Source organism: Antedon mediterranea, chromosome 9, assembly GCF_964355755.1.
Source record: "Antedon mediterranea chromosome 9, ecAntMedi1.1, whole genome shotgun sequence".
In the NCBI taxonomy this organism is placed as follows: domain Eukaryota; kingdom Metazoa; phylum Echinodermata; class Crinoidea; order Comatulida; family Antedonidae; genus Antedon; species Antedon mediterranea.
Genome location: NC_092678.1, coordinates 2576332 through 2586887, shown reverse-complemented (window position 1 = coordinate 2586887; position 10556 = coordinate 2576332). Strand labels below are relative to the sequence as shown.

Below are 10556 nucleotides of genomic sequence, written 5' to 3'. Positions count from 1 at the left end.
TCAAATAAAATCATATGAACCCAACAGTGCTTTGCCGTTTCTTTTTGTGACATCCGACCATGCCCTGTAATATCCCGTATTACTACAGACACATTATTGATGGACAGACAACAAACAATATTGTTGACTGATCAAGTTCAGAAATAAAAGTATGTGTTGTGTGCGCAGTCTATAACTGTTCTACTCTGCATCTAAAGTTGGAGCACTGCCTTTTTAATGGCCTGCTTCCTGTTCTTCATTCATTATTTGTATACTAAATATCTGTCACACATTGAGGTATAGTTGGAATCAACAAATAATACAGTACCAAACGTGAGACGCACTACCCACTGAAAATCTTTAAAAACATAGTCATTCAACCCATATATTGAAGGGGGAACCGAATCCCAACCAATTGATCCGATGTCATAAAGAATATTTAGCAAACAAAGCATTGCTGAATCTGCAAGTATGACCATTATTATTTACTGACAATTTGGTTTAATAATTGGTTGATTATTTACATTTTTTTCACTATGGGGAAAAATATCCATAAAATAAATTCTGTTATAAGTGTATACAAGAAATGTATTACAAGTTGTTTTAAAGATCATCATGACATCATCATACAGGACTAAATGTTTTTTCTGCCATTAAATTAAAATTGAGATCCCATTTCATCGTAAAAAAATATCCATATAACGTTATAGACGTCCAGGGCTGGAAGAGAATATTTGTAAATTGGCAGACTGAACCGTAACATTTATTCAGTCGGCGCATTGTTTTGTAGATGTTTCTGAGATATATCTATAGGGTACAAATTTCACCGGGTAAAGTTATTCCAAATTCTGGTAACACGTGGGATATATGATTGAAAAGAACAATCTGTTCTGCAGCAACAAATTTCAAAAAGAGTATCAACAGAAGAAGAGCTACAAGTAACATGTGGATTACAAATATTAAATAAATTGTCAGTAATAATTAAATTAGAATTGAATAACTTAAAAAGAAATAAGACAAAGTGACGCCTATAACATAATGGTAATAAATTGCATGTTTGAAGTCTGCATTTGTAATCCGCTTCAAAATTATTTAAAATAAATGTAAAGTAAGAAAAGGAGAATGAAACGATTGCTGAAACAGCAAGCCTACAGTAGGCATAGGCTATATTATATTTTGTTTCCTCAATGATTTCACTATTGTTGTTGTATGCAATAACAGTTAAACAATCTATTCATCTATTAGAAGTTCAAATTTTACGGATGAGAAATCTTTTTATGCTTTGGTAATTTGTATATACTTTGAAAGAAGTCAGCATACCACACAAAAATATCAATTGTAAATCGCACTTATATCGCTAACTGAATATTGTCTGTGAAGGTAAGGATCGGAAATAAGGTAAGTTGTAGGCCTATTCTAAGTTTCGTATAATAATTAGATGTAATTAAATATTAGTTAAAATTAGGAAATCATAAATTTTACTAATACTTCACAATGTAAAATTAATTGTTTGCATTCTTTTGTAATGTTACAGATGTCAAGTCAAGAAGTGCAAGGTACTTGTTGCCAAGACCATCCAGATAACACAGTAGAAAGATTTTGTACAACTTGTACTAAAAGAGTATGTAAGAGATGCATTATGAGTTGTTATAAAGACCACCATGACATCTTAACAATGAGTGATGCTATAGATGCATTTAACAAACAAGTAACTGAAGTGATCAGGTCAGCTGAAGATATCAAGCAAGAATTAGAAAATACATTTCATTCTATAATGGACGACAAAGCAGACTTTGAATCACATGTAAAGAAGATCAAAGAAGTTATTAAAATGCATAAAGAAACTATTGTTTCTAAAGTTGAAGAAGAAACCAAAAAACTATTGTTGGATCTTGGAAATGTATGCAAGCAAAAGAATGATGCCATTGAAGGTCAAGTGAAAGAGCTAGAATCACACCAAATGGAATTGCAAAGTCTGAAGAGGTCAAGTTCAGAAACGATGAACCAACCAGAAAAAACAAAAACACTTGATGATTTCAATACAAATATCAATGAAGTTAAAAAAAATGTAAAGGAAATGAATTCCCAATATTTATCTTGTGCAAATAATCTTAAACCAAACGTGACATTTAATTCAGACCTGGATGATGCTCTAACAAAAGGCCTTGGTGAAATCACAAGTGTTGATAACAGGTTCATCATTGAAAAAGATGATAGATCCATTACAGTATCAAAGGGACAAACATTTGAAGTGAAAGCAGAAAGTCTGGATAAAAGTGATACATGTAAAGTAGCTGCTACTCTGATAACTCCATCAGGTAAACAAACTGCCACAGAGGTAGAACACATGGGAAGTGGAGAGTATAGAATAAAAGGAAGATGTGATAAGGAAGGTGACTGGAAGATGGAGATCACTGCTGGAGTAGCACACTTTAAAGGTTCACCAGTGAATATCAAAGTTGAACCACTTGGACTTATAGATAACATTAAAATAGCAACACACAAACAAATCTGGTATGGGGTATCAGATGTAGTGTTCAACTCCGATAGTTGTATATTAGTATCAAGTGACTGTAATGAGTTATTGAAGTTTACCAAATCAGGTAAATTTGTTGCCAATATTAAACTGGCAGAAAATGCCAAGGTTAGTAAAATGCATAGCATGGGTAATGGTCATATTGTGTACAGTGATAGGCAAAGGAATATTGTTGTGATGCTTAATGATAAATTTGAAGAGTGTATGCAATTTGGTAAAAAAATATTGAAACGTCCACTAGGTTTGACAGTAAACAATAAAACACAAGTTTTGTATGTTGTAGATATTAAAGCTAATTGTGTTTGTAAATTTGATATTGATGGTGGTAGTCTATTGGGTAAGATATTTTTAGAGAATAGAAATGACGTTGATTGCCCAAATGATGTGACTTTAACCAGGGAAGGACATTTACTGGTTACTGAATGGAGTAGTAGTAGAATCCAAATGATCAATGCAAATGGCACCTTTACAAAAACACTTGTAAGTAAAGGTCCGAACGATGGGAAAGTTATCCACCCCTGTGCTATAGAAACGGACAAGGATGAAAATATAATAGTATCCAGTGATAATAAAGTACAATTATTTGACAAAAATGGTGTTTTCTTGAAACGAATAGATACTGATGATGATGGGCTAAAATATCCATTTAGAATCATTGTAATTTCTAACAGACCACAAACAATAGCAGTATTTGATTATAAAGATAACAATGTTAAAATATTCTATTTCTAAAACATATGAAATTACTATAATTTTAATGAACCATCAATTTTCATAATTAATAAATAATAAAATAGAGTCTTCAGAATGAATGAATTTATTATTCATTTGCTTTGTTATTATTTCTTAAGTATAAGATTAATACACTATATGACATTGTTTATAAGCTTCCTCTGGTTTGATTAAATTACTTATACTGTAGGTATAATTGAAAGTTATTTTCATTAAAATATATGAATAAAATTAACTTGTTAAATATTATTTAATATTCAAATATATGGTATAACTTTTCTTTGCTTGAATATATTACTTAATCAATATGTAAGAAATGTCTTATGAGTTGTTATAAAGAAGATCATGATATGATAGGAATGAGTATTGCTATAGATGCATTTAACAAACAAGTAACTAAAGTGATCAGGTCAGCTGAAGATATCAAGCAAGAATTAGAGAATACATTTCATTCTATAATGGACGACAAAGCAGACTTTGAATCTCATGTAAAGATGATCAGAGATGTTATTAATATGCATAAAGAAACCATTGTTTCTAAGATTGAAGAAGAAACGAAACAACTATTGTTGGATCTTGAAAATGTATGTAAGCAAAAGAATGAGGCCATTAAAGGTCAAGTGAAAGAGCTAGAATCACACCAAATGGAAGTGCAAAGTCTGAAGACGTCAAGTTCAGAAACAATGAACCAACCAGAGAAGACGAAAACATTTAATGATATCAAGACTGATATCAATGCAGTAAAACAAAACGTCAAGAAAATGAATTCCATATTTTTATCTTGCACAACCAATCTTAAACCAAACTTTAGATTTAATACAGACCTGGATGATGCTCTCACAAAAGGCCTTGGTGAAATCACAAGTGTTGATAACAGGTTCATCATTAACAAAGATGATAGATCCATTAAACTAACAAAGTAAACTTTAAGTTAAAGCAGAAAGTCTGGATAAAAGTGATACATGTAAAGTAGCTGCTACTCTGATAACTCCATCAGGTGAAAAAACTAACATGGAGGTAGAAGACATTGGAAGTGGAGAGTATAGAATAAAAGGAAGATGTGATAAGGAAGGTAATTGGAAGATGGAGATCACTGCTGGAGTAGCACACTTTAAAGGTTCACCAGTGAAGATCAAAGTAGAACCAATAGGACTTGTACATACCATTGATAACATAAATGTACACAGAGTAGATAATAAGGAACATAAAATATCAGATGTAGTGTTAGACTCAGATGGTTGTATATTAGTATCAAGCTATTGTAATGAGTTATTAAAGTTTTCCAAATCGGGTGAATTTGTTGCCAATATTGAATTGGCACAAGATGCCATGGTCAGTAGCATGCATAACATGGGTAATGGTCACATTGTGTACAGTGATACAGGAAGACAGATTGTTGTGATGCTTAATGATAAATTTAAAGAATCCACTCAATTTGGTAAGGGAATATTAGAATGGCCGATGGGTTTGAAGGTAAAAAATGAAGTTCTGTACGTTGCAGACATTCACCTTCATTGTGTTTGTAAATTTAATGTTGAGGATGGCAGCCTGTTGAGTAAGATAGAATTCAAGGGCGCAGGTCAATTCCATCCTCATGATATCACTTTAACCAGAGGTGGTCATTTAATGGTTACTAACCGTCGTAATCATAGAATACAAGTGTTTGATGCAAATGGTACTTTTGTTAAAACACTTGCAAGTGAAGGCAAAGAAGATGGAAATGTTTTCTATCCTTGTGCTATAGTAACGGACATGGATGAAAACATAATAATATCCAGTATGAATAAACTGCAGTTATTTGATAGAAATCGTATCTTCTTAAAACGAATAGATGATTTTGATGATGGACTAAAGTATCCAACTGGAATCACTGTAATTTTTAATAGACCACAAACCATAGCAGTAGCTGATAAAGATAGCAGTGTTAAAATATTAAATTATTAAACAAAGCAGAAAGGAGTACAGATGTAGAATCAGATGGTGGTATATTAGGCAACGTAATAAGTTACTGATTCAGCTGAATTTGTAGCCAATATAAAATTGGCACAAAATTCCAGGGTCAATACACAACTAGTTATATGTTTAAAAATTATACTTATGTTAATGTAATTAGAGTATGCTAACATGTTTAATATTATTAAAATCAAAACTTTATAGTATCTGAAAAAATTAAATGTGAAACTTGTGTATATGTCACGGCAAAATCGGTCCTACCAAAAACATTATTATTTTTTTAAGTTGTTGATCATATTTTTTTTTCCTTTGTAAGAAATTACACGCACCTTAATTTTCCTAATTTACTTTATCCTACAAATTAACTAGACTAATAAAAGATTTTGAACTGAACACCCATTTATGTTTCTTGCACATTTTTATTCTGCCCATTTTAATAATCTCTGGTTTTTCGTTTGAACTGTAATATTTAGTATATTTTACTTTAAGCACACTTCACGTTGGAACACCGGTTCTCGTCAGATCACCGAAGTTAAGCAATGTTGGGCCTGTTTAGAACTTTGATGGGAGACCATCTGGGAATATCGTGTGCTGTATATGGAGCTGGGGTCCCGCTAGGCATTTGAAATCAGCACTGCTGACTCTTATTGCAGCCCTTGCATCTAGTATCTGCCTCAGACGTATTGGCCCATGCCTTTCCTCTGGTCAAGGTGGGCACTGGACAAGAAGAACAAAATAAGGTAAAGTTGTCTAACCTTTCCTTGCTACTTGGAGTAATTCATTTCATTTTAACTCAACCTATCTATTTTGATTAGATGTTCAATATCAAAAGGCTACAAAAATAACAGTATTTGCAATTTTAGTTTGAACTAGTAAAAATGGTGGTTGTATTGCATTCACAAACAATTATTGGTTATCCGCCATTGGTGTATAACCACTTGTTATTGTCAGGATCTTTTTTTTCTTCTATCTTATTCTTTTTTCTTTCCACGAATTTTGTTGCGCGTGTATTTCTAAATATTCTCAACATAACATTGTATAACCTTATCTGAAGATTGACATTTGCCGAGCCACCAAATTCAAACAGTGTTTAGTTTCGGCAGCCGAACAAAAGTATTGACTGATCGCATCAATGAAGTTTTAATTAATTACAGCTATCCTTGGATCATAATGTATTTAAAAAATAACGGCTATCTCAGTGAGTAAAACACCATGGCCATTGATATATCAATGCTTTTGTACATATATATTTATTTGTTTTGTAGTACAATATGTTGGGTTTTAAAAATCTTCCAGATGACTTGATGGGAAAACATGATGTAAGTGCTATGTAAACTATATCTAGGTCTAAATTACAGATGTCCTTCATAAGGTTATTTTTATTTCAAATCTATAAAAAATATAATAAATTACTAAATAACCAGTTGTAAAAGAATTATCAAGGTCGGCCCTAAAAATTATGGTAATATACTTGATAGGTAGTTTTGTGTAATGATTATAAACTAGATATAATTATGACCGTACTGGCATGTCATAGTATATCAGGAAGTCCTATTGTTGATAATAAAGGAAGTACTAAATGCAACGTCATTCATTGTGAAGCCACCGTGCCCATAGTGTATGTTGTCTATGCAAGAAGAAGACATTCAAGAAATAAGGTAAATAAACTATATTTAACATTGTTATTTAGTTTAGGGTGCAAATAAAAGTGATTGTGGACACAAACTACAATTTTTCAAATGTACTCAGACACTCTATAGGCAGACGGGGCCTCAATTCTCCCCTCTACTTTATACTCCTCTGTGCTTTCTTACATTTTTTAAATATCTAATTAACTTTTTCTTTTTAATTGCTTTTTATTCTTTTTTCTCTATTATTTTTTTGCCAAGCACAGCCAGCTAGCAAATGGTGGGGTTTGTTCGAACCCCTTGAACCCCTCCCTCTCCCCACACCCTGTTAATGGGCCTGTTAATTAAAACCAGAACCGTATTTGCATACTGTATTTTACAGATGTCAAGTCAAGAAGTAAAAGGTACTTGTTGCCAAGACCATCCAGATAACACAGTAGAAAGATTTTGTACAACTTGTACAAAAAGTGTATGTAAGAAATGCGTTATGAGCTGTTATAAAGATCATCATGATATGATAGGAATGAGTGATGCTATAGAAGCATTTAACAAACAAGTAACAGAAGTGATCAGGTCAGCTGAAGATGTCAAACAGGAATTAGAGAATACATTTCATTCTATAATGGATGACAAAGCAGACTTTGAATCACATGTAAAGATGATCAGAGATGTTATTAACATGCATAAAGAAACTATTGTTTCTAAAGTTGAAGAAGAAACAAAAAAACTATTGTTGGATCTTGAAGATGTATGTAAGCAAAGGAATGATGCCATCGAAGGTCAAGTGAAAGAGCTAGAATCACATCAAATGGAAGTGCAAAGTCTGAAGAGGTCAAGTTTAGAAACAATGAACAAACCAGAAAAGACAAAAACACTTGATGATATCAATACAAATATCCATGCAGTCAACCAAAACATAAAGGAAATGAATTCCAGATACTCATCTTGTGGAAATAATCTCAAACCAAACTTCACATTTAATATCGAACTGGATGATGCGCTAACAAAAGGCCTTGGTGAAATCGCAAGTGTTGATAACAGGTTCATCCTTGACAAAGATGATAGATCCATTACAGTATCAAAGGAACAAACATTTGTAGTGAAAGCAGAATGTCTGGATAAAAATGATACATGTAAAGTAGCTGCTACTCTGATAACTCCATCAGGTGAAAAAACTGCCACTGAGGTAGAAGACATGGGAAATGGAGAGTACAGAATAAAAGGAAGATGTGATAAGGTAGGTGACTGGAAGATGGAGGTCACTGCTGGAGTAGCACACTTTAAAGGAACACCAGTGAAAATCAAAGTAGAACCAATAGGACTAGTACAAACCATTGCAGCACACAAACATATTGAATACAAAATATCAGATGGAGTGTTAGACTCAGATGGTTGTTTATTAGTATCAAGTGACTGCAATGAGTTATTGAAGTTTACCAAATCAGGTGAATTTGTTGCCAATATCAAACTGGCACAAAATGCCATGATCAGTAGAATGCATAACATGGGTAATGGTCACATTGTGTACAGTGATATACAAAGAAAGATGGTTGTGATGCTTAATAATAAATTTGAAGAGCATACTCAATTTGGTAAGGGAATATTAGAATGGCCGATGGGTTTGAAGGTAAAAAATGAAGTTCTGTATGTTGCAGACATTCACCTTCATTGTGTTTGTAAATTTAATGTTGAGGATGGCAGCATGTTGGGTAAGATAGGATTCCAGGGTGCAGGTAAATTCCATCCATATGATATCACTTTAACCAGAGGTGGTCATTTAATGGTTACTGACCGTAGTCATCATAGAATACAAGTGTTTGATGCAAATGGTACTTTAGTTAAAATTCTTGTAAATAAAGGTAAAGAAGATGGAAATGTTTTGTATCCTTGTGCTATAGTAACGGACATGAATGAAAACATAATAATATCCAGTATGAATAAACTGCAGTTATTTGACAGAAATGGTATCTTCTTAAAACGAATAAATGATTTTAATGATGCACTAAAAAATCCAGCTGGAATCACTGTAATTTCCAACAGACCACAAATGATAGCAGTAGCTGATAAAGATAACAGTGTTAAAATATTCAATTATTAAACAAAGCAGAAAGGAGTATAGATGTATTATTAAACTTAGATGGTTGTATAGCAACGTCATAAGTTATTGAATCAGGTGAATTTGTAGCACAAAATTCCAGGGTCAATACATAACTAGTTATATGTTTAAAAATTATACTTATGTTAATGAAATTAGAGTATGCTAACATGTTTAATATTATTAAAATCAAAACTTTATAGTATCTGGAAAAATTAAATCAGAATCTTTAAAATCATATATAAAAACTGGTGTATATGTCACAGCAAAATCGGTCCGGCCAAAAACATTATTATTTTTTTAGGTTGTTGTTTTTAGTATAATTTTTTTTTTGCCTTTGTAAGAAATTACATGCACATTAATGTTCCCAATTACTTTATCCTAAAAATTAACTAGACTAATAAAAGATTTTGAACCGAACACTTGCACATTTTTATTCTGTCCGTTTTAATAATTTCTGGTTTTTCATTTGAACTGTAAATATATAGTATATTTACTTTAAGCATAGTTTACTTTATGTTGGAACAACGGTTCTTGTCAGATTACCAAAGTTAAGCAATGTTGGACCTGGTTATGAGCTTGGATGGGAGAATATCGGGTGCTGGTGGAGCTGGGGTCCCGGTAGGCATTTGAAATCTTATGGCAGCCCCTGCATCTAGTATCTGCCTCAGACGTATTGGCCCATGCCTTTCCTCTGGTCAAGGTGGGCACTGGACAAGAGAAGCCTTTGATCAATGTTAGAACCAATCAAGGTGCTTTAATCAGTCCTGGCTTAGTTTCATCCATCATTCAGATGAATGTAAAACTAATTGACATTGTCGTTCACGACGAGACGTTGGCCATAAACAGTTTTACTTCACTCACTTTTTTGCGTTACATGACATATTAATTTTAATCTACCTCGTATGATAATGGAATCTCAGGACATTATCTAGAGATGATGCAATTGCGTTAATTAAAGTTTGTATAGACCACATTAGCTGAACAAAGAATATCAACAGAGTGGAATTTCAGGACAACACAAATATTCTACATTGACTTACCCCATCCAATGATGTAGTAGTAAGGAAACCTGTTGTTGTTATTGAAAACTTTTACCAACTTAAAATACAAGTTAACACCCTCAATGAGCATCCAGCAAAATGACACAGTGTAAAAGAAATGTAAAGAAATCGCAATCAATTTACACACTATCTGCAATGAGACCATTAACTAACATTTATATCTCAGCAAATGTCTCTAGTCTTTGTACTGAAAATCCCTTGGTCCGCTTTATTGGACCCCTTACTTGGACACCATGCCTTCTCATCAAATCAGTTCCTTATCAGGTTATCTGGCATTTGGTAAACATACATAAGCAAGTTAACATATTAATGACAAATATTTTCATAAATTTGGTACAAATTAAGCAGGGCCAGAATTAAAATATTTGTCTGACTATGGTTCATTTGTGCGAAGCACAAATTATCTTTTAAAAACAAATGAACACATAAACATACCTCATTATTTGTTGCTCCTATTCCGGTGACATAAAGAAGTTGAGCACAAAATAAAGATGCTATCAAGTTTTTGTGAATAATAAACTGATCTCCAAGTAAATTTCTGAAAAATTGTTATAAACTATTTGAAGAAT

General features: G+C 32.6%; 2 protein-coding genes across 2 annotated transcripts; both read left to right on the top strand.

Moving 5' to 3' along the window:
* Nucleotides 1-1354: 1354 nt before the first annotated feature.
* On the top strand, nt 1355-3247 carry LOC140059267 (uncharacterized). Its single transcript, XM_072105136.1, has 2 exons — nt 1355-1377; nt 1514-3247. Exon 2 carries the CDS (start codon nt 1514-1516, stop codon nt 3245-3247), a length of 1734 nt encoding a protein of 577 aa, XP_071961237.1. The 5' UTR covers nt 1355-1377.
* A 3558-nt stretch (nt 3248-6805) lies between these two features.
* LOC140058954 (uncharacterized) lies at nt 6806-9343 on the top strand. The gene is made up of 2 exons (XM_072104749.1): nt 6806-6858; nt 7211-9343. Exon 2 carries the CDS (start codon nt 7211-7213, stop codon nt 8924-8926), a length of 1716 nt encoding a protein of 571 aa, XP_071960850.1. The 5' UTR covers nt 6806-6858; the 3' UTR covers nt 8927-9343.
* The last annotated feature ends 1213 nt before the right edge of the window (nt 9344-10556 follow it).